This window comes from Octopus bimaculoides, chromosome 6 (genome assembly GCF_001194135.2).
Source record: "Octopus bimaculoides isolate UCB-OBI-ISO-001 chromosome 6, ASM119413v2, whole genome shotgun sequence".
Lineage (NCBI taxonomy): Eukaryota > Metazoa > Mollusca > Cephalopoda > Octopoda > Octopodidae > Octopus > Octopus bimaculoides.
The window spans coordinates 83020205-83046003 of record NC_068986.1 but is presented as its reverse complement, the minus strand read 5'-3'; the positions used below and the strand labels follow the sequence as shown (position 1 = coordinate 83046003).

Sequence of the window (25799 nt, the reverse complement as noted above, 5' to 3'; positions counted from 1 at the left end):
ATTAATTTTCGTTTGAGCAAAAAAAAAAGGTTTTAAAAAAGATCCCCTGTATCATGGTGAGAGAAAAATTCATAAATACGGGCGTTGAATATGGTTTCACAATGGGAAAAAGTTAACGGCGATTTAGCTGTTGTTTGCAGCACATCTCCCCAAATGCACCAACGCACTCTTCTGAAAAAAAAATGTTCCCCACAAATTTCTTTATAATCGTAATCTATGTCGTTTGAAAGGTCTTTATATAAAGTTTCATTAAAAGATATCCATTTCCCTAAAAGTTATGAGGGTAAAAATCGGATCGTGTGAGTTTTCCGAAAGTCCTCTCCCCACCTCCTCGGAAAAAAATTTTCCTCACAAATTTCTTTATAATCGTAATATATGCCGTTTGAAAGATATTTATATAAAATTTCATTGAAAGATATCAATTTTCCTAAAAGTTAAGAGGGAACAAATCGGATATTGTGAAAGTCCTCTCCTCGCCTCCCCGGTTCGTTAGCGCAAATTTTGTTTTCATATTCGTTTTATACACATTTTTTGACACTTTTTTTTGTTTCGGTAGCCAGGTGTTAAAGTAAACCTTAACTCTTTTAATTGTTCTTGTTTGCATATCTGATAATTTTATAAACATTGTAAAGTAACAATATTAAATCAAATTACGAAATATTCCTCGATATTAGCACATTACTATATATCCCACACCCACCTCTTATTCACATATTAGTATTAATAGTTTCGCACCCCCATCTAATAGTTTCACTTTCGGTAAGTTTTGCTTTTCCATAAAATAATACTGCTTTTGGCGTAGATATGATATTAAGTATTCGCCAAAGTCTAATTGGTCACCGCCTACAAGAAGTCAACGGTTATATCCCTTTGCACAGGAAGTTATATTTAACGCTGTAATTATTGTTACCAAATTATTGGTACACAAGGATTGACGCTAGATGCATTAGTGACTGCAGATAGGCATGATCCAGGTATATATGCTACTAATTATATACAACTGAGTTTATATGGTTGAGCAATATTTTTAATATCTGATATATCAAGTAATATTGTTGATTTCATTTGATGAGAATGTGTACATGTTTATATTTAATTCGAAAAGGTGGGGGATAGTAAAATTAGTATTAAGCTACATCCTGTTGTTTTCTGAGTTCAATTCCCACCTTGGTAATTTTTATAAGTTCATATTTATGAATTTGATACCGGTTCAAGCACTGTAGTGGATTTAATATACTTTATCAAAATGTGTGGCTTTGTGCCAATGTCAGAAGTTAGAGTGTATAATGAGGTAAAATTCGATCCCATGTAACTGTCCAACCTCTTACTGAAGAAAAATACGGAAACTACTTTATTTTTTTGCAACACCTGTTCTTGGGTTTTCAAAAGTAACAAATCAACATTTAAGTTTGGAGAAAGTACTATATACCTTAAGTTAAAGTTAGGACACGAAAATAAGTTTCCCCCCACGCCATTGTTTATGTATTTCACTTCTATTATAATTACTGCATCATCGAAGGGACATAAAACTCTATTGTTTACATACAACCTTTGTCAACTTTTCACATGTAAACAGTGAGTGCTCTATACAAACAAGTTTAAAATTTTTAAAGTTGTTTCCCCTTTGTATTTCGTCATTTATCCGCTAGGTGATAAAAAAAAAAAGGAAAGAGAAATTGTTAAAAGTTGAGATTTTCGTTGACCTCGTGCTCTTTGACTTTATACTCATGTTTCATATTCCCTCTACATTTATATGTATAATTTAAATAAAATGAGCAAAGAGAAATATGGCAGACTGGCCAGTTGCGTGTATTTGAACAACACAGAAATACAAGTGTATGAAATATCCTACAACATAAATTCTTGATTTATTAAAATTACCTTCTAGAGAATGTATCATAATTACAAAATGAGTAATGGTCAATGGAGTATAGGTAGATGATTATAAGGTAGAAGCAGGTCCCTTACGTAGGGTACATGAGGTTTCTTATATGCCTCAAGATGGTTGAGTGAGCTTGGATGAGAAAGGTAGAAAGAGGAGGTGCGTTCAAAAAGTGTCTGTCTTTATTTTTTCCCGTCAAAACTTATGCTGTGTGGGCAAAATCCTTTGAGTGGGAGATGATACCATACTTCCTGTACATGCGTAAACATTTTCGTGGTGGTTGGCCACATCATTTCTTGGGTGTTACACCTAGAATACAGCCATTTAATGCACACTCTTTGGATATTCGTTTTTACTAAATGAGGATGGATGAGGAGAAGATGGTAAGGCAGCAGAACCAGAAGCAGACCTCAGTTTGTGTGGATGGATGGAATGAGGAAAGCTTTGGTGGTTAGAAGTGTTGAAGTGAGAGAGGTATGAGAGTTTATAAATGATAGGAAAACATGGAGAGTGTTTGTGGATGGATGAATGAATTTGATGTTGCTCAAAGGGGTACAGTACCAGCATATGCTGTTGGGCCCCACTGCTGATATTGGGGGTTGCGTTCTATGCCTTAACCTGAGCACAGAATGGGGCTCGCCTCTTTAAGCTGGGAAATGAATGGAATGCCTGGTGTGTGTCTTGTTGTGGCTACCCTCTCCTAAAAAAATGGGAAGTAGGCCTGGGTATATATAAAAAAATATCATTGGCTCCAGCTTCTATCCAAGCATTGGGTTCGTCAGTTTCTATCCAGTCTCCTTGGCAGATGTTTGTGCCAAATGTGACTTTGGAGTCCAAATTGGTGGTGAAAGAGTCGTAGGCAGAATTTGCACAGGATGGTCGGTGCAGGTCGAGGATGTTGAAGACGCTCCTTTCCTTTCCTGCATTTTACTTCATTCGGTCGTCTGTTCTGCTCGAAGGAGCTGGCTCACTTGTGGATGATAGTCCTTCAGGCTGTCCTATCCATGGCAGTCTGTTCCCATGAGGATGGCTGGATGTTAGTTTGAGCCAAGGTCTGTTTGAGCTGGTCTTTAAAACAGAATTTTGGGCCTCCTCTGGGTCTTGTTCCAATTGCAAGTTCTCCATAGAGCATGGTCCTTGGGAGTCGAAAGGGCTCCATATGCTGGACATGACCTGCCCAGCGGAAGTGATGGTGAAGAATGGTGGCTTCAATGCTTGGTAGAGAGGTGTGGTGAAGAACCTCGTTGTTAGCTCTTGATGCTAATGTTTGTGGGTGGACTGTTCTAGCCTGGTGCAGGTTGGATCAGGGTCTTATTTTTTAATATGTTTACCTGCACGCCAAAGTGTTCATAAACCTTGTTATAAAGATCGGTCATTTATGGTCTTGCTTGGGGTGGCATTGTTGTCGGCATACTGCATCTCATAGACTGAGATGGTGGAGGTACTCATCTTTGCGTGGAGACATGCGAGATTGAAGAGTCCGTCATCCAAGCTATAACACATGCTGATGGAAGGTGAGTCCAGTGGGATTTCGTTGAACATGGTGGCATTGTACAAAGAGAAACAGATTGGTGCCAAGACACATCCTTGCTTAAGACACCCAGTGATGGGAAATGGGTCTGTGAGGGTATTTTGATGGCATACCCTACCCACCTTGCCGTCGTGAAGGGAGCGGACCAGGGCAATGAAGTCTTGCAGACATCCAAACCGAGCAAGGATGGCCCACATTGCAGGATGGGGGACCTTGTCAAAGGCTTTCTTTAGATCCCAGAAGATGAACATTGCAGGCTGTTGTTGTTTTTGACACTTCTGAAGTTGGCAGGCACAGAAGATCATGTCGATTGTGCCTCGAGAAGGTCGAAAACCACACTGGGACTCAGGGAGGACATCTTCTGCAAGGATAAGGAGGCGGTTGAGTAGGATACAAGCAAAGATCTTGCTTGCAGTACTCAGGAGTGAGATACACCCATAGTTGTTGCAATCCTCTTGGTCTGCCTTGTGGAAGTTGTTTGGGAGGGTCTTGCTTTTCCAGATCTTGAGGATAAGGAGCATCAGATGATTTCTCAGCTCAGGTCCTCCATGTGTGAAAAACTCAAATGGGATGTTGTCTGGTCTTGGAGCTCTGCCCGGATTCATGCACTTGAATGCCTTGTTGAACTCATGGGCTGAGGGCAACAGGGACATCCAATGGCAAATGGGGAGCTGTGGGGTGATTTGGAAGAGATTGCCAAGAGTGTGTGAGAGGTTGTTAAGTAAGCTCCCGAAATGGGACTTCCGGCAATCGAGACTCCCCTGGGTGTCAGTTATCGCAGAGCCAGCTGTGTTCTTCAGGCCACCCACTGACGACCTTGTGAGGCCAAAGATCTTGATTGTGGCATAAAAATGGCACAAGTCTCATTGGTCCACATAGTTTTGCATCTCCTCTGCTTTCCTCTGCCACCAGATGTTCTGCATGGTCTGCAGATATAATACTGTCAATGTCAGTGGCGCTGATTTTCGTTGAGAGCCAAATGAGTATGAGCGTGTGACAGGCCTCCCTTTTGCCACTCAACGGAGTACATGTGGCACCTAACATCTCCAAACACCTTATCTTTTTGAAAGAGTTCCATTAGTTTTGTCAACTTCTGTTGAAGATTCTGGCCAGAAGGTCGTGTCTGTCTTTGGCCTTTTGCCCTGGGAATAATTCACTGCTGATTTCTGTCTACTTGAAGTTGCAGGTGAAAGTGATGAAGAGGTTGGGTCTGCCACAGTGGCACACGTATGTCATGGCGTCCTCTGTGCATTTGTACATGTAGTGAGGGTTTCCTGTAAATGTTGACAGAAATATGCACACTTTTCCAAGGTTTTTGGGAGCGACATCAGTGTTAATACCATCTCAAAGGTGAATGTAGTTCTCCAAACACAAGTGCTTTTGGTTTTGCTTAATGTAGCAGAATCTTTCGGACTCCATTTTCATGCACATGTCCACAGTAAATTGTTGGAAAAGGTTTCTTGTATGGTGGAGGTGATTGAAGCAGGCATCGTGGACTATACAATGGTAAACATAGAATTGCTTGCAGGAGACAGTTTTGTTGCTGTTGCACAAAAGAATTCCGAAGTGATATCCATTAGTACCATCTAGAAAAAGAAGAAAGTATTGCATTGCGTCGAAGGACCCGTGGGTCTCACTGATCCTTTCCAGGATCTTGTCCCTACACTGAAGGATAATGTCCCATTTGTTGTGGTGTTCTCTATGAAGAAGCACAGCAATTTCATTGCATGTGAGTGCGTTAAAACGGCCTGCATGGGAGCCAGGTGGCTTCTTGTCAGCATCGATGACAACAGTATATTTTGGTGCAGGGGCAGCTTCCAATGCGTATTTGAAGCTGCAAACATAGCTGTTCTCTTTATGCCTGGTGCAGCCATCTGGTTCGCCAGTCCTCAGTCAAATCGTCCAACCCATGCTAACATGGAAAGCGAATGTTAAACGATGATGATGATGATATTCTTTTATTCTTTTACCCATTTCAATCATTTGATTGTGGCCATGCTGGAGCACCACCTTTAATTGAACAAATCGATCCCAGGACTTATTCTTTGTAAGCCTAGTACTTATTCTATCGGTTTCTTTCGCTGAACCACTAAGTTATGGGGACATAATCACATCAACATAAATATCAAGTGATCTGGGGTAATAAACACAGATACACAAATACGTATACACACACACACACACACATATAAATATGTACGATGGGCTTCTTTCAGTTTCCATATACCAAATCCACTTGCAAGGCTGTTGTAGAAGACACTAACCCAACAAGCCACACAGTGGGACTGAACATGGAACCATGTGGTTGGGAGCAAGCTTCTTACCACACATCCACTCCTCGTGTGTGTGTGTGTGTATATATGTATATATATATATACACACACACACAAGGTGGTAACAGAAAGTTCCCAGACTAGTTCTATAGTGCACCAACAGATGGCAGTACGTGGTTGCATGCACAGTGAGAACTAGCGGTGACCTTATGAGGCAATTGTTGTGTGACATTGCTGTATTTACTTCACAATTTGTGTTTTTGTGATCATGTGTATGCTGTAGTCTGATTTTATGATGGACAGGAAGTTGGGACAAAGAGCCAATGTGAAATTTTGCATTAAACTTGGAAACTCTGCTACAGAGGCATTGAACATACTTCATTAAGCATATAGCGACGAAGCAATGGCATAGGCACTTGAAAAGCAGAACATCCCTAGAAGATGACAAGCGATCTGGAAGACCCTCCATGAGCATCACCCCCAGAAATGTGGAGAAAATTTATCAGCTTGTGCATGAAGATCAACATAGGACAGTCGACAACATTGCTGATGTTGTTGGTTGGTCATATGGGTCTGTGCAGGCAATCTTAATGTCTAAATTGAACATGTGGCATGTCTCTGCCAAGTTTATCCTCTGCCTGCTGACCACCAAGCAGATAGAACATTGCATCAGTCAAGATTTCTGTCAGTGTGCCACTGATGACCCGCCCTTCATGTCGAGGACCATCACCAGTGACAGGAGTTGGGTCTATGGGTACAATTCTGAGATGAAGCAGCAGTCATCACAGTGGAAGAACCCTTCATCTCCCTGACTGAAGAAGGCATGACAGAGCCACAGCTCAATCAAGAGCATGCTCATTTTTTTTGACATCTATGGTATTGTGCATTGAGAATTCACCCTCCAGGGCCAGACCATTGATAGAGAGTTCTACTGCAACGTTTTGAAGTGTTTGAGGGAGGATATTCGGCGAAAGCAACTGGATCTGTGGAGCACGAAGAATTGGATTCTTCATGACAACAATGTACCCTGTCACTAAGCTCTCCAAAAATAAGCAACATAGTATCATTTCTGCACCTACCCTATTTACCAGATTGAGCACCTACAGACTCCCATGTCTTCCCCAAGAGGAAAATGCAACTCGAAGGCTACCATTTTAACACTGTTATGGAGATCCAGAGTGAATCGCCGAAAGTCCTCAACTCACTTATAAGAAATAACTTCCAGGCTGGATTTCAAAAGTGGCAGGAACACTGGGACTGGTGTATTGCCATACAAGGTGACTATTTTGAAAGAGATGATGTTAAAACTTAGGTAAATAAGTTATTTTTTATTAAATATAACTTGTCTGAGAACCTCTTGGTACCACCTCATACTAAGCTACTGTTGATGTGGATAACCAGTCCCTCGATTTGATCCACGTTAAGTGTTATGATATAATATTGATATCTAAATTTTGGCACAAGGTCAGCAATTTTGGGTAAGTGGGTAAGTTGATTACATTGAGCCGAGTGCTCAACTACTACTTATTTTATTGACTTCGAAAGGCAAAGTTGACCTCAGCAGAATTTGAACTCAGAATGTAAAAATGGATGAAATGCCACTTAGCATTTTACCCAGCGCAGTAACAATTCTGCCAGCTAGCTGCCTAGGTTATAATATTCCTTTCTACTATAGGCAAAAGGCCTGAAATTTGGGGTTGTGGGTAGTCAATTACATTGATTTCTGTACCCAACTGGTACTCATTTTATTGACCCTGAAAGGATGAAAGGCAAGCTTGGCAGAATTTGAACTCAGAACACAAAGACGGATAAAATGCCACTATGCATTTTAACTGGCATGCTTATGATTTGGCCAGTTTGCCACCATTGTTATGTTATAATATTAATAACAAATTACAAAATAAATTTCAGTCACTTAGATAAATTTCTGTGTCTAAAAGTTATTAATATAGATATATAGTAAAATTTCCATTGTTGCATTTCTACTTTTAAATATCCTCTACATTGTATACTTTTTCTCTATTTCAGAATATAAGATAATATTGAAAACAATATCTTGGAGTAAAATGATTATTAGATGGAGAAACAGCTTTCCAGTTACATAAAAATATCTCATGGATGATATTTACCAAGTTTACTGAATAAAATTTTTCTGACCGAAAACATGGATCAAATTCTTCAAGGACTGTTTGTTTCTAATCACCCAGATATCCTTAAAGAAAAAATTCTACAAAAAATATTAAAATCACCAAAAACAGCACAAGACACAGTCCCAGTTTTAAATCTTGCAGTAAAATGGTCATTAGATGGAGAAACTGCATTCCAATGTACATCTGGTGTTCGACTTTACGAAAATTGGGCAAGAAACAATGAAGAGATATTTCAAAAATACTTCAACAAAGTTTTAATGAATGATATCTTAATTAATTCACACCAAAATCCAACAGCAGCCATTGTTATCATCGAAAAATCATTACAAATTTTAAAAGGTACTGAATGCTATGCATCATTAGTGAAATATTTCCAGCAGTTAATCACAATATTTTTAAAACAGAACAGTAATTTACAGTGTTTAGCTATAATCTTTTCTTTATTGATAAAACAGCCTAAATGTGTTCCTGTTTATCAACGATATGATTTCTGTTGTGTGATTATTGATATTTTATATGTTACTAGAACACCAAAACAAGGAGTTAATTTTTTACGAGAAGTTAAAACAATAAATACAGCTGGACAAATTTTATTTCAATTATGGGAAAATTGTAACCCTAATAATTCTAATGATGACACAAAGAAAAATTCAGTTCATTATCTGTTTTCCTTAATTTCGCAGCCATTTAACAGTCCTTCTGTCTGTCTTGGAACGTTGAGTCAAATACCAGTTAAATCAGTAGAAGAAATTATTGATTTAATTAATATTGATGTAATTAATAAACCTAGAATCTCCAACACAATTTATCAAATTTTACATTGGCTGGATTGGCCATTTTCTCAACGAGTACATATATGGATAATTGGGATATTTGAAAAATTAGCAGCAGCAGGATTTGATGAAGTTTTAAAAGAAATTGCTCAGGAGACTATTGTTTTCATAGTCAACATGCTGAAACCGATTGCTTCTAGAGAATCTGCAGCTAAGATCTTGGTACATATATATACAAAGATACAGATGAGTCCTGATAGTACCTCTCACATGATAATGTCGTTGGTTGACATCATTCCAATATTAGCAGAGGAAAAAAGCAGCACAGGTTTAGCATGCATTGAAATCTTATTGGCCAATATGGAGTTGGAAATATATTGGCATTCTAAAGAACCATTTATAAAATATAGACAGACTTGTTTCTCAATCAAAGAACTGCAATTAAATAAAGTAAAACCTCTTGCAGCATTATGTAATACTAGTAATTGCAAAAATTTTACTGTTCCTCCTCTTGAAATTAAGAAGACTCTAACACGCAAAACTGGATTGTGCAATGTGAAAAACTCGTGTTATATGAATTCAGCTATTCAGGTGCTCTTTATGTTGGATAATTTTAGACAAGAGGTATTAGGCATGCCAGTGCCCCCTGGTGGAATCATCAGCAAACTACAAGAAGTTTTCTCCTATCTACTATCAAGCCAACGGCCTTCTTTTTACCCATCAGAATTCTATTGCAACGCTAATCCTTCATGGTTTGCAAAATATGAGCAGCAAGACTGTGCAGAGTTTTTGTCACATCTTCTGAATGCTTTTGATGAGGAAGAAAAGAAAAACAGCATGAAAACAGAGTCAGATTTGAGTGATAAAAATAAGGGAGAGATAACTAAATGCGAAATAGTAGATAGTAAATCAAGAACGCTAATTGATAGAAAATTTTTTGGTAAGCTCAGAAACTCTACAAGGTGTCTAAAATGTCAAACTGAAACAAAATACGAAGAAAGATTTTCGTTTTTGCTCCTAGCATTACCATATGATGATGATGAGGAGGAGGAGGTGAAGGAAGAGAAAAATATAAATGATAAACTCGATATTCGAGACTTAATACAGAATTACTTCACAGTGGAAGAATTGAAGGTTAGTAATCAATTTAAGTGTCCAAACTGTAATGATTATCGTGATGGAATTCGACAAGTTTTCCTCATAGACGCTCCAGAATATTTAAATCTAACTTTATCAAGATTTTCTTATAATAAAAAGAATAAAAAGCGGTCTAAAATTATGGCTTATGTCAATTATCCAAAAGAATTATGTTTAAAATGTTTCACTACAAATGATGAGAGTTTGGTTGTCGAGGAAGATATTAATTATGTACTGTGTTCTGTTGTTATTCATTCTGGTTATAACAGTGATTCCGGACATTGTATATTGCTATCCCGACATTCGTGTTTAATTAATGAACATTATACAAACTTGAGTAATTTACTAAAAGACAACTGGTATATTTTTAATGATGAATCTGTAACAGAAACAAAGTATAATTTTTCAGATACACTTAAATCATCAAAAAGTGACACTCCTTACTTTTTTATATATAGACGTGTAACAAAAGAGCTATTAGATTCAGGTGAGTTATGCTGTAATCTAGAAGAACTGCTTGAAAAATCTGTAATTCCAGAAAGATTTCAAAATGAAATTTCAAAAGACAATGAAAGGTATTTCAAGGAAAAATTATCACAGGTCAAAGATGAAGACAGCACAAAAAAGAAAAAAGATGACTTTGACTATGATGGCAGTGGGAACAGTGGAGGGACAAATGCTTTTGGCCACTTAGACATCTTTGGGTCTAAGTTTATATACTAAATTACTAAATAATCATTATCATTTCTTCATCATCATTTTAATGTCCACATTTCCATGGTTGCATGGCTTGGATTGAGGTTATTAAGGTGGATTTTCTATGGCCAGATGCCCTTCCTGTTACCAACCCTTACTTGTTTCTAAGCAAGGTAATATTTCCCCATGGCCATACCTGATTTTGCAGAACATTGGAAACAAATGACATTCATTTACAACAATTGTGCACTGTCAAGAAGACAAAAATACACACACACATACACACATTATATATATATATATATATATATATATATATATATATATATATATCAAGTAGTTGGGATCTATAAGATCCAGGCAATTAACTTAGCACTCCTGCTCACAGGTTACTTTGGAAGAATACCAATGATACTCTCTGTCTATCAGCCAGTCAATAAAACAAACTGAAAACTTAACTAGTTAATTTATGATTCTTAAGCACACTGTAAATCCATTGTATTTAATAACAATATGCTGCACATTTACTGCAGGGTAAAATATAATAAGTGAATAAATATCACACACACCTGTCATTTATACAAAGATATGTGATGAAAATGTCTGGTTATGTGGTTTCACAAAGTAATACATTAATATGCAAATAAATAACCATTCTATGGAAATGTACATAACATAATTTGCACAATATTTCTATTCATATTCATTGATCTTGTGTGTGTGTGTGTATACTACGCTTCTTTTCAGTTGTTTCCTTCCATCTCCTAAATCCAGTTACAATGCTTTGATTGGTCCTGGGCTTTAGTAGAAGGCACACACCCAAAGTGTAACACAGTGGGAGTGAACCCAAAACCATGTGGTTGGGAAACAAACCTCTTCATCACACAGACTCCCTTGTGCCTATACAACACATTTTCAGGGGTTTAATAATAAGTATTTAATATACATAGGTTCAAGCATGACTATGTGGTTCATAAGTTTGCTTTGCAAAACTTTCTGAGTTTGGGTGCATTTCCACTGCATGCAGAACATCTTGGGCAATTCTCTTCTGCTATAGCTTCCTCAGGTTTACCAATGCCTTATAAATATGTGAACAGAATGTAGTAGACAGAAACTGTACAGAAACCCATTGTATGTAGAAATTGTGTGTGTGTGTGTGTGCGTGTATCATCATTATTTGAATGTCTATTTTTCCATGCTTGCATGACTTTGGATGAGGCAGATTTTCTAATGCTGGATACCTTTCCTGTGATAAGTTGGTTGTCAGGCACCAGAAACTAAGAAAATAAGTAATTCAGACATGGATGGCTGGGCATGGCAATGTTAACAAGGGTATTGGTGGCATTGGGACACCTACATGCATATTGAGTTTAAACAACTTGTTGATCCTGCTATGGCAAAACAGAATTATTATTATTATTATACAATCTTTTCTACTCTAGGCACAAGGCCCAGAATTATTATTATTAAGGCAGCAAGGTGGCAGAATTGTTAGCATGCCAGGCAAACTGCTTAACAGCATTTCATCCGTCTTTACGTTCTAAGTTCAAATTCTACTGAGGTCAACTTTGCCTTTCATCCTTTCGGGATCGATAAAATAAGTACCAGTCAAGCACTGGAGTCAATGTTATCAACTAGCCCCTCCCACCAAATTTCAGGCCTTGTCCTTATAGTAGAAATGATTATTATTGTTATAAAAGCAGCGAGCCTTATGCCTACTATGGTAGAAGAAATTATATACACACACACACACACACAGTCCTCATTTAATGTCATTGATAGGTGCTTGAGAAGAGCAAATTTAAGTGAAATAACATAAAGCAAAACCAATTTAACCAATGTTCATTGATATAAAGAGAGTTACATTCCTAGTCACAAAAAGATCAACAAAATTGTAAACAAACACTTAAATATTAATACAAATCAATAAGACGGTTGTTTCTTTAAAGAACTTGGACAAAGTCTGTTATCTTGCATTATTTTTCTTATGATTTCATTTCATTTCATTTCAAAGTTTCAGCTCAGAGCTGCGGCCATGCTGATGCACCACCGTGGATTGTATAATTTTTTTTAGAAGTTGAAGTCGCTCATTATTAACCTGTTTGTTCTTAACTTTTTCTCTTTGAAGATCTTTTTTGGTGAAAATTGCCATAGCTTTATCTAAAATAAGGATACTCTCTGACAAATCTTTTAGTAGTTAAAATACCTGGTGGTCTTGCATTTTCACTCACAGTACTGTTCTACTTTCTATGAGGTCCTCATTAGATATTTTTTGGCCATGAGATTCAAGGAACTCCACCCTTTTATATTTTAAGTATTGTCATGCCTTAAAAGAGTTGTATCTCTGTTAAATACATAATAAATGTAGAAAGATTGTGTCTTAAAAGAAAGCCGTGAAATAAAAAAAAATTAATATCATGCATTGTTATCCATCATTATCTGTTTATTGACTTATTTATGTATATTACTGAATTGAAAACAACTGGTTGCAAAGGAAGAAAAAATGGAAAGAAGAAGTAAAGCAAACAAATTCAGTTTGATAGGCATATGTGTTGTGAATTTTTACTTTGGTTTTATAGATTTCCCATCAATGTTATAGCACAATGACCTTAAGTGAGGACTCTGTGTGTATGTATATACTTTTGTGCATGTATGCATATACTTTTGCATATGTATGTATATACTTTTGTTTGTATGTACTTTTGTGTGTGTGTATATATATATATATATATATATATATTTACATACATCAGACTGTGTATCATACTAAATGCAGATACCTCACAGAAAGCCAAATCAACTGCTGTATTCATCCTGAGATAATATTTCTTATAGACATAGTGTTAAAAAACACAAATATATCAGTAGCAGACGAAAATCATCCAGCATCAGTGATGGTATTGCTAGATGCACATTTCTGCCTTTTGGGGCTTTATTAGTAGCAAATACCCACTGGCAGCCACATGCTAAAGCAAAATCCATTGTCACTGACATAGAAAAATAGTGGTTAAAAAATCACTGATATTGCAAGTAGCTGGAGAGCTGAATAAAAGTTTGTCATGTGCAACAGAAGCAGAATGTGTTTAAAGTAGCAATCTGTATATCATACTAAATGCAGATACATCATGGGAAGCCAAATTAACTGCAGTATTCATCCTGAGATAATATCTCCTACAGATGCGCAGTATTATATAACACAAAATTATATTAATAGTGGATGAAAATTGTCCAACAGTGGTGGTGGTGGTATTGCTAAATATGCATTTCTGTCACTTTGCTACTTAAATATTTTTGTGTTATCTAACACTGTATGTCTAGAAGAAATTTTATCTGAGGATGAATACTGCAGTTAGTTTGGCTTTCTGTGATGTATCTGCATTTAACAGTATACATATTGTTATTTTAAACTAATACTGCTTCTGTTGTGCATGAATGAATTTTTGAAAGTGAACTAACAATTTGAAAATGCACCTATCAGTCCAATAGAGGGTATTCTAAGTTGACCACCATGCTCTAACACCTTTTTTGTCTCAAGTGAGAATTTTTTCTCTACAACAAACTTCAGTGTAAACCCTTTATAAGTTTAAATATTTCTCAAACATATTTCAACTGGTCTTCAATTTGTTTATTCCCATCATTGTTTTGCACACCAACTCATGATATATGTATATAATATATGTGTATGTATACATATATTTATATATGTGTATTTGTGTGTGTACATGAATGCATATATACATTCATTCATTAAAGTGCTGGAAGGCTAGATTGACAGGTTATTTCCAATGCAACACTCAACTAGGCCTCAAGGCTATCTACCATTTCTCCACCTTTTCAATGCAGTGACTTTTAATATCCACCCCTGTAAATAACTAGCTTGCTATTAAGCATTTATTCCTGTCACATTAATATTCATTGTTTAGTTTTATTTGTTTCTCTCTTTGTCTCTATACTATTTTGTCTTAAATCTATTCTAATTTTATTTTATTTTCATTCTCAATTCTGTGTTCTTTCAGCTTTTAACATTAGCATTTTAAATAGATATATATATATTTTTTTAAAATACCTACTTCATTTTCTCCCATTTATTTAGTTATTTACTTTTCTGTTTTTCATAAGCTCACCTGCCCCTATCAACTCTAAATCCTTTATGTCTTAGCATCTCAGAATGAAAAGTTACCAGCAATTGGTTTCCCTCAGTACTACCTCTCCCATTTCACCCAATTTTGTGTTTTATTGCATGTGTCTGCTTTCTTTACCTATTTCATCCACCAACACCATCATAGGTTTTTTTTAGTCAGTGGCTATCCATTTCTTATCTGCATCATTCTTGGCCCATCACTATCATCATCACTATTATTAATACAACCTCTGTCTTCAGTTTGTCTTCATTATCATTAATGTTGTTCATGTCCTACCTATTCTTACTGTTGTTGGTATTATTATTATTATTATTATTATTATTATTATTAAGGTAGGGAGCTGGCAGAATCATTAGCACACTAGGTGAAATACTTAGCGGTATTTTGTCTGTTACTATATTCTGAGTTCAAATTCTGCTGAGGTCAACTTTGCCTTTCATCCTTTCGGGGTCGATAAAATAAGTACCAGTTATGCACTGGAGTCAATGTAATCAACTTAAAATCTCTTCTCCAAAATTTCAGGCCTTGTGCCTACAATAGAAAGGATTATTATTATTAATATTAGATGTTTATATTTCTACAGCATTATCACTTTCTCATTCTCTTTTTTGAGATATGCTTTCTTTATTGTTATACTCACTTGATCATTATTATTTTGGTTGCTGACAATTTTTTTTTTTTATTAGCCTACCTCACCATTTATGTCTTCTTTTTCTTCTAACTTATCTTTATCTGTTTTGGTATTACTATTGTCTAAGGCCTGTCTGCTATTTCACCATTTTTATTTTTGTTTTTATTTTAAACTTCTTGTTTCCTCCAGATATAATTAAAATACAGTGCTTGACAGACGCACAATGTAAGAGCACACTTTTTGATTCAAGTCTTATGAAATGCCACTCCATTATTTAAAGCCCCAAATATTTCATAACTTTTCACTTGGAACTTTTGCATGCAATGGTGTTAAAAACAGAGTGGTACCGAAACAACTATAACTGATCATTAAAGATGTGATAAACTCTTTCTTTGTCTTCTTATTTGGATTATATATCTATCTGTGTATATATGTAATGTTATAATAAAAGCCACAATTTTTGTTAAATACAGCTACACAGGATTTCCTGGTTGAAACATAAATTTATTTTGCTATTTGTCAAGCTAAAAACAAAACCGTTTGTCAGTTGCTTTTCTAAACAGATAATGTTTAAACAAGGAATGCTGGTAAGGAAGAAGACAAAAAGAAAAACAGGAGGGAAATAATCAGTGTTACAATAAGCAATGTCAAAAGACATAAACAAGATGTTAATGGTTAAACTATGTGTCTAGTGGCCTCTTTTTAAATTCTGTCAAAATGTATTCCTTAAAATGTGGATATACAGAAAAAATCTCATTCCTGGAATTTATGTAATCATGTGAGGTTCTCAAGATATAATACTGAATATCTTTTTGACCTGTTAATATAGGGTCTGGCTTTGGAGATGGTCTTCCAGTTGATGTTGTAGTTGGTTCCTTCGTCTTTAAACCTCCAGATTAAAGCCAAAAGTGTCATTGAACATTTTTTATCATGGTGCCTAAAACTCAAAAGATGATTGTTATAGCTGGATTTAAATTTTCCTTCCACTACTGCAATTTCTGTCCAACTGTTGCCATAATCCACTGAAACCTGTGCTTCATAGACAATGGAATTTATCATTCACTATATAAAGTGTATAAGATGCTTTTCTTATAACACCAAGATTAGTGTGGTCACTCTGTAAGTAGCAAAACTAAAAAAGTCCCTTGGCTAAAAAAGGTAACAGGAGAAAGGGATGACTTTAAAAGAGGTGACAAAGGAAGGCTGAGTATGGTGAGAGAAACAGATTTATTGTTGCGAGAGGTTGATAGTGAAGAAATTAAAAGTGGACACTGTTGGGAAGGGAAAAGGAAAAGAGAAAGAGTAGTGTCAGGGATTAGTGAGAAAGAAAAGGATGATAAACTGGGTTGTGGAGGGGTCTAGTGCTATCCCACATTTAAGGGTGAATATGTGAGAAGAATGGGGCATGAGAGGAAGAAAGATGAGAATCTGAGGAGGTTGTGAGAAGACGAACACTGAAAGAAAGAGGCATAAGCTTATGATGGTGGGCTAAAGAGTGAGAAATGAATGTTGTGGTGGCAGAGAAGCTATGGTGAGAGAAATAGGGACAAAGAGGTGGAGCTGTGAGTGAATGTAATAAGAGGAGTGAGAGAGAGGTAGAAGTTGAGTGTGAATAGCAGATGACATATACAGTGAAAGCAACCCAGGTAAAACAGGCTGTGGGAAGAGGATAGTAAGAGAAAGGAAGGCAGTGAGTGAATACAGCAAGAGTATCCCAGCCACCAACACCCTTCTTATTTGTATTCTCTCTGCTATGATTGCCTGGTTTTCTCCAGTACAGCATATTACCAATTGTGGTCCCTTTCGTGAAACTCAGCATCTTAATATTAGTTTCTGCTACTCTGTTCCATTTCTCATGGTCTTACATTTACATAGGCACTATCCAATTTGCATGCTCAGTGATTTTCTGCAGCTATCATCCTCTTTACACATCATATGCCCATACCAACAGTGTTGTCTCTTGCAAACTATATCTGATTCCTTGTTTCTTAAGTCATTTGTACTATATCATTCAGATATGCTGACATTATACCTTCATTGAAACATGCTCACATTTCTTTCTAGCATTTGCAAATCCTCTGCATTTAAGGCCCAAGTCTCACTACTCTGCAGCACCAGATTTAGCATATAAGAATCAGATAATCTACCCTTCACTATGAGAAGAGGGATCTTTTCTGTTGTTGTCACAGATTTTGAAATTAAGCAAAAAAATTTTTAATTTGGTAAATTGGGGCCATTTTTCACACTGACTCCAATTTTGTGATTTGTTTATTAAGGAAAATTTTTTGAAAAATGTTAGAGGTTTAAATTTTGATCCTTTTTTCCTAATTAAAAAAACAGAATTTGGAAGCTAGTATTTTCTGTGTGATGGCTATCACAAAATGAAACCAAAAGCATTTCACCAACGATGTTTTAATAAGCAAAATTAATCCTTTTAGATTTTCTTCCAACCACTTTTCAGTTCTCAATGGGTTGTTTTCAAATTTCCTACATAGATGTAATCATGCCTGCTGATGATGAATATCACATTCATTTTTTTGTCTTGTTTTGTTTTTTCGAAAAATTACTAATTAACAAGATAAAAGCATTTAAATTTATATATTTCAATGACATGAATCCAGTGTCCTCACAAACAGAAGGCGAAAGAAAGTCATCTGCACAACCACTTGCCTCTTCCAACAGACGCAGGCTCTCGGCATTGTCTCCTACTACATTTCAAGTTTACATAGCCATAGAATTAAGGAAGTGGAGTTGCCATGACCAGAAAGTTTCAACTCACGCTGAGGGCAGTGGTTTAAAATCCATTGGCTAAAATTACGTAACTTTAAATGCTTCTGACTTCTTTATTATAAATACTGCAATATTCGTCATCATCATCATCATCATGCAAAACTAATTTTGGTAGCTAATGCAGAATCGCACCTCTCCCGAAAAAATATGCATTTTTTTGAAAAACTTTTTTCGTATTCCCACGTTTATTAGATGAAAAAAATAATAATATCAAAACATGAAGGTAAAACAAAACAAATAACAGCTTATGCACCGGAAAATACGGTAATTGTAGTGGCAGTGACAAGTTCGCTCGCTGGCTGCAAGTTGATAGTGTACAAGGGATGGAAAGAGTAAGGAATGCACGGTGATGACTAGAAAGGAAGAGAGATAAAAGTGATATCATCTTCACACAACATACGAATAGAACAGAATAGTGACATTTAGTAGAGATGACCCAGTAGTTGTTCCTCTTCAATTACTATTGCAAACAGCAGTAGCTTTCTTCAACCAAATACACGTCGTTGATTGGCTGAAATTACCCAAATACAACAACTTTAACACGAAATAACTTCTAAAACACGAAATTTGGTCAAAAATGTTCAGAGTAAGCCGTATTCTATGTGAGAAATTCTACCAGTATTTGAAGTTTCAAACTGTTAAGTTAAAAAAATTAATTTAAAAATCTGTGATTGAGATAGAATAGATCCTTTATTCTCTGTTTTCGATGACGGAGATTCCGAATATGCAGGAAACCACATTTCAAAATTTTAAATTCAATAAGCGTATAGATATGTGTATAAAGAGAAAGATAGATAAATATATATTCCTGGGGCTAAAAACAATGTAACGGTCCTGTAGAGGACCGCTACATTTAGTTGGCAAATATATTTTATGAATAAACGGATAGGGATAAATGGACAGACAAATAAATAAATGGATAAAAAAGTTCAAAACTTAAAATTGGGGGAGGTGGAAAATTTGAGCCCCTTATTAAACATATTAATGTTTGTTTCTCATAAAGTGGTGCATATTTAATTTACATTTAATTATCATTTACGATTATTTAAGGCAAATTCTTTTCACTTTAATGATTTTGTCTATATTTAATGTCGATTTGCATATGTTCGTCAATTCGCTACAATCCCTTTAAAGTAAACAAAATCAAAAACTTTAAATTGTGGGCAGAGGAGAGTGAAATTTTTAAAAAATATTTTTTTGTTGCATATTCGCAATCTCCGACATTTAAAATGTAGGAATCGGAATTTTTTATTTTAATGCATTTTTCAAGGAGATGCAATTCTTAGCCCCAATTTTTGAAAATTTTCTGATTAAGAGTTGTCATTAGAAGAAAACGAAAAAATCCCTAAAATTGGTGTTTTATTAATTTTTTAACGGGTTATTTAGAGCGAAGAATTTTGGCCTTAGTTGAGGACCTTGAACGAGTTGCTCCTAAATACATCTTAATTGCAATGGTAGCAAATTTTGTGCTACAAATTATGTTCTGTCTATTCATTCTTAATACATTCTGGCGGATTCGAAAGCGAACATCTGGTTGATGTTTTTCGTTGTCGGATTGCTTATAACACAATCGTTTCTCTGGTTCACCGGCGTAAGACTTCCATGCAACACGATTTTGGGGTTTTCGGTATAGAGATGAAAAGTACCCCTCCGGTGTGTCGGAGTTGTTTCCTTTTGGCAAAAAAGTTGAAGATTTTTTTTTTTTGTATTGCTCATGGATGTAATCTCTTTCTCTCCTTTTTCTCGAAATACCAAAATGAATCATGATTTAATGATGGCAGATGAACCAGTGGACATCAATGAAAAACTCACACATATTTCAGAGCAAAATGTTTTAAATCATTCGTAATGTATTTAGAAAAATATAAAAAAGAGAAATAGAGTAACTTCCCCTGACAAACTTTGTTTTGTTTCATCCACATGTATCAAGTTTACATCGAACACACATTAGAAGACCCTAATTAAATATGGATGATTGGTAATTAACCGTGTGAAGAAATAGCTACAACAACATTCACTATGTTGATCTGAAAGTATAAAGTAACGTCTGCGGTAAAATTTAGAATTTCTTTAAAAGCTGTCATTATCCACTTCGACTGAAAATTCTATTTGAATATTTAGTGATATCTTCCTTATATCAACTGTAATCACGTGAGTATTAATTTATATACTGCCATTCTTCACTATATTGTGACATTTTTTATTGGGTCTATAGTAATTGTATATACTTAGTTATGCCTATACTTTGTATATATATATGCACGTATGCACACGACCAGTTTAAATTGCCCGCCTAAAAAACTCCTCGTGCGATATGGTCAGAATATCAACCGCATTGTATGTGTGTGTGTTTACGTACATTCATATATATGTTTATATATGTGTGTTAGAAAGATCAGATTATCTCTTGTACCCTTGTCAAGGGGAGTAGTAACCATTTCTCCTTTAATATATAGGTACTACTAAAGTAGAGTGGTCCCGAACGCGCACCCGCGCTAGCTAGTCGTGAGTGGTCGATCTTTCAAAAAGTGCGCGTGCGCAAATGAATACGTGTTTAGGGTTAGGGTTAGGATCGACCACTCACGACTAGCTAACGCGGACGCGCGACTGCGCGTTCGGGACCACTCTGCTTTAGTAGTACCAATATATATGTATATACGGGGTATTTGGGCTAAATTTGACAGTTTGCATTAAAGGAAAAGAAATCACAATATCCCATCCAAAAAGTATCAACTAGATTATGGATGGGAGATAAGTTTACTTGAAGTAGTCGCTCTCAGCTTCCACTACAGCCTCAAGCTGGCTCTTGAACCTTGTGCATGTATTCCTCATTGCATCCCTGGGAAGATCTTCAAACACTGTGATCTTCGCCACCTGCTTGGCCTTGATGTTGCAGGCAGAGTGGCTGGTGTCTTTCTCAATCATGCCCCATGCATAGTAATCCATGGAATTACAATTGGAGGAATTTGGAAGCCAGAAATTAGGGTTGGTGAAGTCATAGACATTTTCCAACAATCACTTCATGACTCTTTCTGTAGGTATGGCAAGGAGCTGAATCCTGCTGCCACATATATAGCCTTCCAGCAGCAACCCTCTCCAGCCAAGGATTGAGCACAGTCTCCACCAGCTTCACATAGTCATCCAAATTGAGCCTAAGGTCCTGCTCAAAGATGTGGGGATGAATTCTGGCTTGTGAATGCAGTCAGAATGCTTGTTGTGTCTCTTCCTGCTGGCTATAGCTTTATAGTCTCCATTGCATCTGTCCATGTCACATCTTAGAACCTTTATAGTGTTCACAGCACTGAGCAGCAGCCATGATATTAACATTTTGATGCCCAGTGCAAATCATCATGATACAGTTAACTTCCAATATTCAGATGGCTTCCAGTCCTCCATGTCATCTAATTTTTTTTTCAACAAACCGTTGGAAAACAGTTTATAGCAGAGACTCCAGCTAAGAAGATCTGAAGAAGGAATTTTAATTCTGAAATATCATCAGACTATAGAGAACCAAATTACAACAGGTATATAGTCCATTTTTTGTTCTATAGTGCATTGTTGTACCATTCTAAACTTTTTATTCTTTATGACTTTAAACTTTATGCTCTCCAATGCCATTGATTGTTCACCAATACATTAAGCTATTTCTGAAAAAAAAAAAAAGATACAAAAATTTGTGAAATTTAACCCAAACACCCTATACTGTATATGTATATATAGATAGGAAGGAAAATGGTAGAAGCAGAGTTCAAAGTCTATGCCTACAATTAGAAAGTATAAATGTGATATTTTCACTGTTAAATCCATTCTTTGTATGTGTCTTCTGTATCTTATATGGTTTCTCTATTATTTCAGAATATCAGCTGATGTTGAAAGGAAAGAAGTTTTTTCTTCATATACATCATATTATAGACTAAAAGATGTTTTGCAGGACAGACGTAACCCTGTTTATATAAAACTGTAATGAATTACTGTGAAATATTTACTTATAGCCTCTGAGAGATGTTATTGGTAACAATTGTTTTTTTCACAGTTCTCTTTGAAATCTGAACAAAATGATTTTGTCTTCTATTTAAAATTGGATATATTTACAAAGAAGTTGCAACATTTCCTGATACCTACAAAAATCACAGTTGATGGTAATATAATTGTAGAAATATTTGTTTGGAATAAAATATAAAAAGAATACAAATGAATATATATTGTAGTGAAAGAAGGAAAAGAATGGAAAATACACTATATGAAAATGGAATTAATTGTAAACCACAGTATAAAAGTATTGATTTTCCTACTGAGACGCTGAAAGTAACAGGGAAGGCCTTATACCACTGTAATATCTGTAAAAAGTCATTCTCCCTGAAAGGTAACCTAACTACCCATGAACATGTTCATACAGGAGAGAAGCCATATCATTGTGATATCTGTGGTAAATCCTTCTCTCAAAGATCTAGCTTAATTACTCACATACGTATTCATACAGGAGAGAAACCACATCACTGTGACATATGTAGTAAATCATTCTCTGCTAGAATAAATTTAATTACTCACAGGCATATTCATACTGGAGAGAAGCCATATCACTGTGATATCTGTGGTAAGTCTTTCTCTCAAAGTTCTATCTTAACTCGCCACAGACAAATTCATGCACAAAAGAAAATGAATCTTCATGTAACTACCCCAAAACGTATTCATACACTAGATAAATTATATCAAAGTGATATCCATAATAAATCTCTTTCTGAAGTGATAATCTTAACTACTCACAAACATATTCATACAGGATAGAAACAGTATCACAGTGGTATATCTCATAAATCATTCCTTGGAAATGGTGATTTAACTACTCCCAAGCTTATTCCTACAGGAAAGAGACTCTATAGCTGTGATATCTGTTTTAAATCATTCTCTCAAATTTTACCTTAACTAGACACAAATATATTCATACAGGAGAAAAACCATATCATTGTGATATCTGTGGTGAATCATTCTGTTTTAACCATTACTTAACAACGCACAAACGTATTCATACAGGAGAGAAGCCATATTACTGTGATATGTGTTATAAATCATTCTCTCAGGCTAGTATTTTAAGTAGACACAAGCATATTCATATAGGAGGAAAGCCAGCTGATATATGATAAAAACTCGTTAATTTAGCTATACATTTATTTCTTCATATAGAAGAGTTAACACACCACTATCAAAATTCATTCTATCAGAAAAATATAATTTTTAAATGTATTCACAGAAAAAAGAAGTTTTAACACTGAAAGAACAACTTCCCAATATTTTATTTTATATATCTAAATTGGGTGAAATAACTTACCAGTGATATTTTAAATAAAAGCATTATTTCAGTATATTCACACATTACAAACTAACATATTTCCAGAAAGGAGGAATGATACTGTTGATTTGACTGTGTGGCTAAATAGCTGAGAAATGTATTCTCATAAATGGGAAATGATTTCACTGTACAGTTATTGTGTTACAATGAATGCACAAAACATATTTAGTGCATTTATTTCAGCATATTTCAACATTGCCTAATGGCATATGTGTTTTATATGTATTCTGAATTTTATATACATTCTTTCATGTATCTTATGTATATTCTGATTTAAATTTATTATGTATGTACTTCATCTTGAAAAGGATCCTCTTGGTAAATAGTTATATATCAGGTCATTAAGAATGAAATGTCTGATTTTGAACTGAAAGTATATTTTACTTTATCTCAACAAAAGGCAATGCAATTAATTAAACTATGCACCTGAATTATCAACACAATTTTTCCATTTTATCAGTAGCTTATTTATGCCAGCAGTGAAGAATTCTGGAGAGCAAGAGGTTATGAAATCATGAAAGGCTGTTTTTGCATCTTCTTCAGATTTGAAGTTTTTACCTCACAATATGTTGTGTAATGCCTGGAAAACATGATAGTCTGTTGGTGCAAGTTCTGGTGAATATGGTGGATGACAGAGTACTTCCAAGTTCAGTTCCTGTAACTTAAGTAGTGTTCTTTGTGCAACATGTAGTCAAGCATTGTCTTGCAAGAGAATTGGCCTGTCTCTATTGACAAATTTCAATTGCTTAATTGCAAGTTCACTCATCATTTCACTAGGTCTCGTGAAGCTGTAGTGGATGACACCAGTGCTGGACCACCAAATAGACACCATTAGCTTTTTTTGGTGAATATTCTTTTTTGGATCGTGTTTAGGCACTTCGTCTCTATCCAACCACTATGCAGAATGCTTGCTTTGTTGAAACGAATCCATTTTTCATCACACATAACAATACGATGCCAAAATGGTTCTTTTTTTATGCTGTCACAGCAAAGAACAGCAAGTTTCAAGATGATGTGTCATTTGATGCTCGTTCAGTTCATGTGGTACCCACTTGTCCAGCTTCTTTACCTAGCCGATTTGTTTCAGATAGACCAATACAGTTGGAATTGAAGCATCAAACCTTGCTGCTAATTCACACGTAGTTTGAGATGTATCCACTTCCACTACAGTTTCCAGCTCATCATTATCCACCTTGATCTCAGGTCTACCATGGGGCTGATTTTCAAGAGTAAAGTCACCAGACCGGAACTTCTCAAACCATCAACGTACAGTGCACTCATTCGCCACATCTTCACCAAACACCTCATTGGTGTTTCCAGCTGTCTGGGATGCATTGGTTCCACGACAGAACTCATATTCATAAACAACATGAATTTTTTATCTATCCATGGGTTCACAAAAATTGAATTACAAGAGAAAACTTACAATATAATCAGACACCATGAATTGCATTTCAAAAAGTGATGATGTAACTCTTCAATGTTGTAAAACAAAGAATTGTCAGGATGAAACATTAGAATTAATGACTGTCAAACTTTGTGCATAAGAAAATCAGACATTTCATTCTTAATGACTTGATAATTTTATAATTTCTTCTATTTACATCATGATTTCTTCATGACTTTATGGTAATTTGGATATTAATTTGTAAATATCATTGTAACCTTCAGCTTAATACAAAGTAGGTGATAAATTTGTGTCATTATCCATTCTCACAAACTCTCTTTTTGTTTGGGCATTTTTGTTATTATACTCAGTCTTTTTCATCACATTTCTGAGGCTCAAAATCTTTAAATTTTACCTCATCACATTTTATGGATATTCCTGTAAATAATCCAAAATTGAAATAAAGATGATATATTCTTATATTTTTCTCCTTTGATTTTATATGTAGAACATGCAATATGAAATAACTACAAAAAGAACCAGGCACTGTGTGTATTTTGATAGAAGAGAAGCAGAGAGTAAAAGGTTTTCCAGAGTCCTGTGATATGAGGATCAAAAACATATCTGAGAGATACAACCAGGTACATAGGTTACCAAGGAAGTTAACACCATTGTTTGATTTGTTACTGGTAAACATGTAAACCAATATCATCTGTTTTATAATCAAACTGTTGTGGACTAAAGTAACATCACCCTAGGGCTTCAGCTTGACATGTATAGGATGGATTGACACCCTGAAAGCACAAAAGCAATACCTGTTTACAAAGGTGTACGAATTCAGTAAGTCAACTGCTATTAATCAAACTTACAAATGGAACACATTCTATTGATGCTTTTGACTCTGGCATTACTGACTTTCTTAGTAATCTATTCGCTTGGTTGTATCTCTGAGACATATTGGCTTTGCCATCCCTCTGATCAAAGAGACCTGGGTGAAAGAAACCCTTTGATTACTCAAAGGATTACTCAAGGTGGCTTAAATCGTTGTTCCCCCCCCCCC

At 35.6% G+C, this 25799-nt stretch overlaps 2 protein-coding genes across 3 annotated transcripts; both read left to right on the top strand.

The window, feature by feature from the left end:
- Nucleotides 1–838: 838 nt before the first annotated feature.
- Nucleotides 839–15604, top strand: LOC106871462 (ubiquitin carboxyl-terminal hydrolase 38). The gene is made up of 2 exons (XM_014917934.2): nt 839–974; nt 7715–15604. Exon 2 carries the CDS (start codon nt 7851–7853, stop codon nt 10467–10469), a length of 2619 nt encoding a protein of 872 aa, XP_014773420.1. The 5' UTR covers nt 839–974; nt 7715–7850; the 3' UTR covers nt 10470–15604.
- A 3796-nt stretch (nt 15605–19400) lies between these two features.
- Nucleotides 19401–25174, top strand: LOC106871466 (putative zinc finger protein 702). Of its 2 annotated transcripts, none has more exons than XM_014917939.2 (2): nt 19401–20156; nt 21861–25174. In XM_014917939.2, the coding sequence occupies exon 2, from the start codon at nt 22197–22199 to the stop codon at nt 22788–22790; it is 594 nt and encodes a 197-aa protein (XP_014773425.1). In that variant the 5' UTR covers nt 19401–20156; nt 21861–22196; the 3' UTR covers nt 22791–25174. The 2 variants fall into 2 exon arrangements, with proteins under 2 accessions (XP_014773425.1, XP_014773424.1); XM_014917938.2 differs by lacking the exon at nt 19401–20156 and adding an exon at nt 20166–21529.
- The last annotated feature ends 625 nt before the right edge of the window (nt 25175–25799 follow it).

Excerpts from the sequence above, each read along its gene's own strand:
- LOC106871462 (XM_014917934.2), top strand. The coding sequence starts at position 7,851 with ATGGATCAAATTCTTCAAGGACTGTTTGTTTCTAATCACCCAGATATC.
- LOC106871466 (XM_014917939.2), top strand. The coding sequence starts at position 22,197 with ATGAATATATATTGTAGTGAAAGAAGGAAAAGAATGGAAAATACACTA.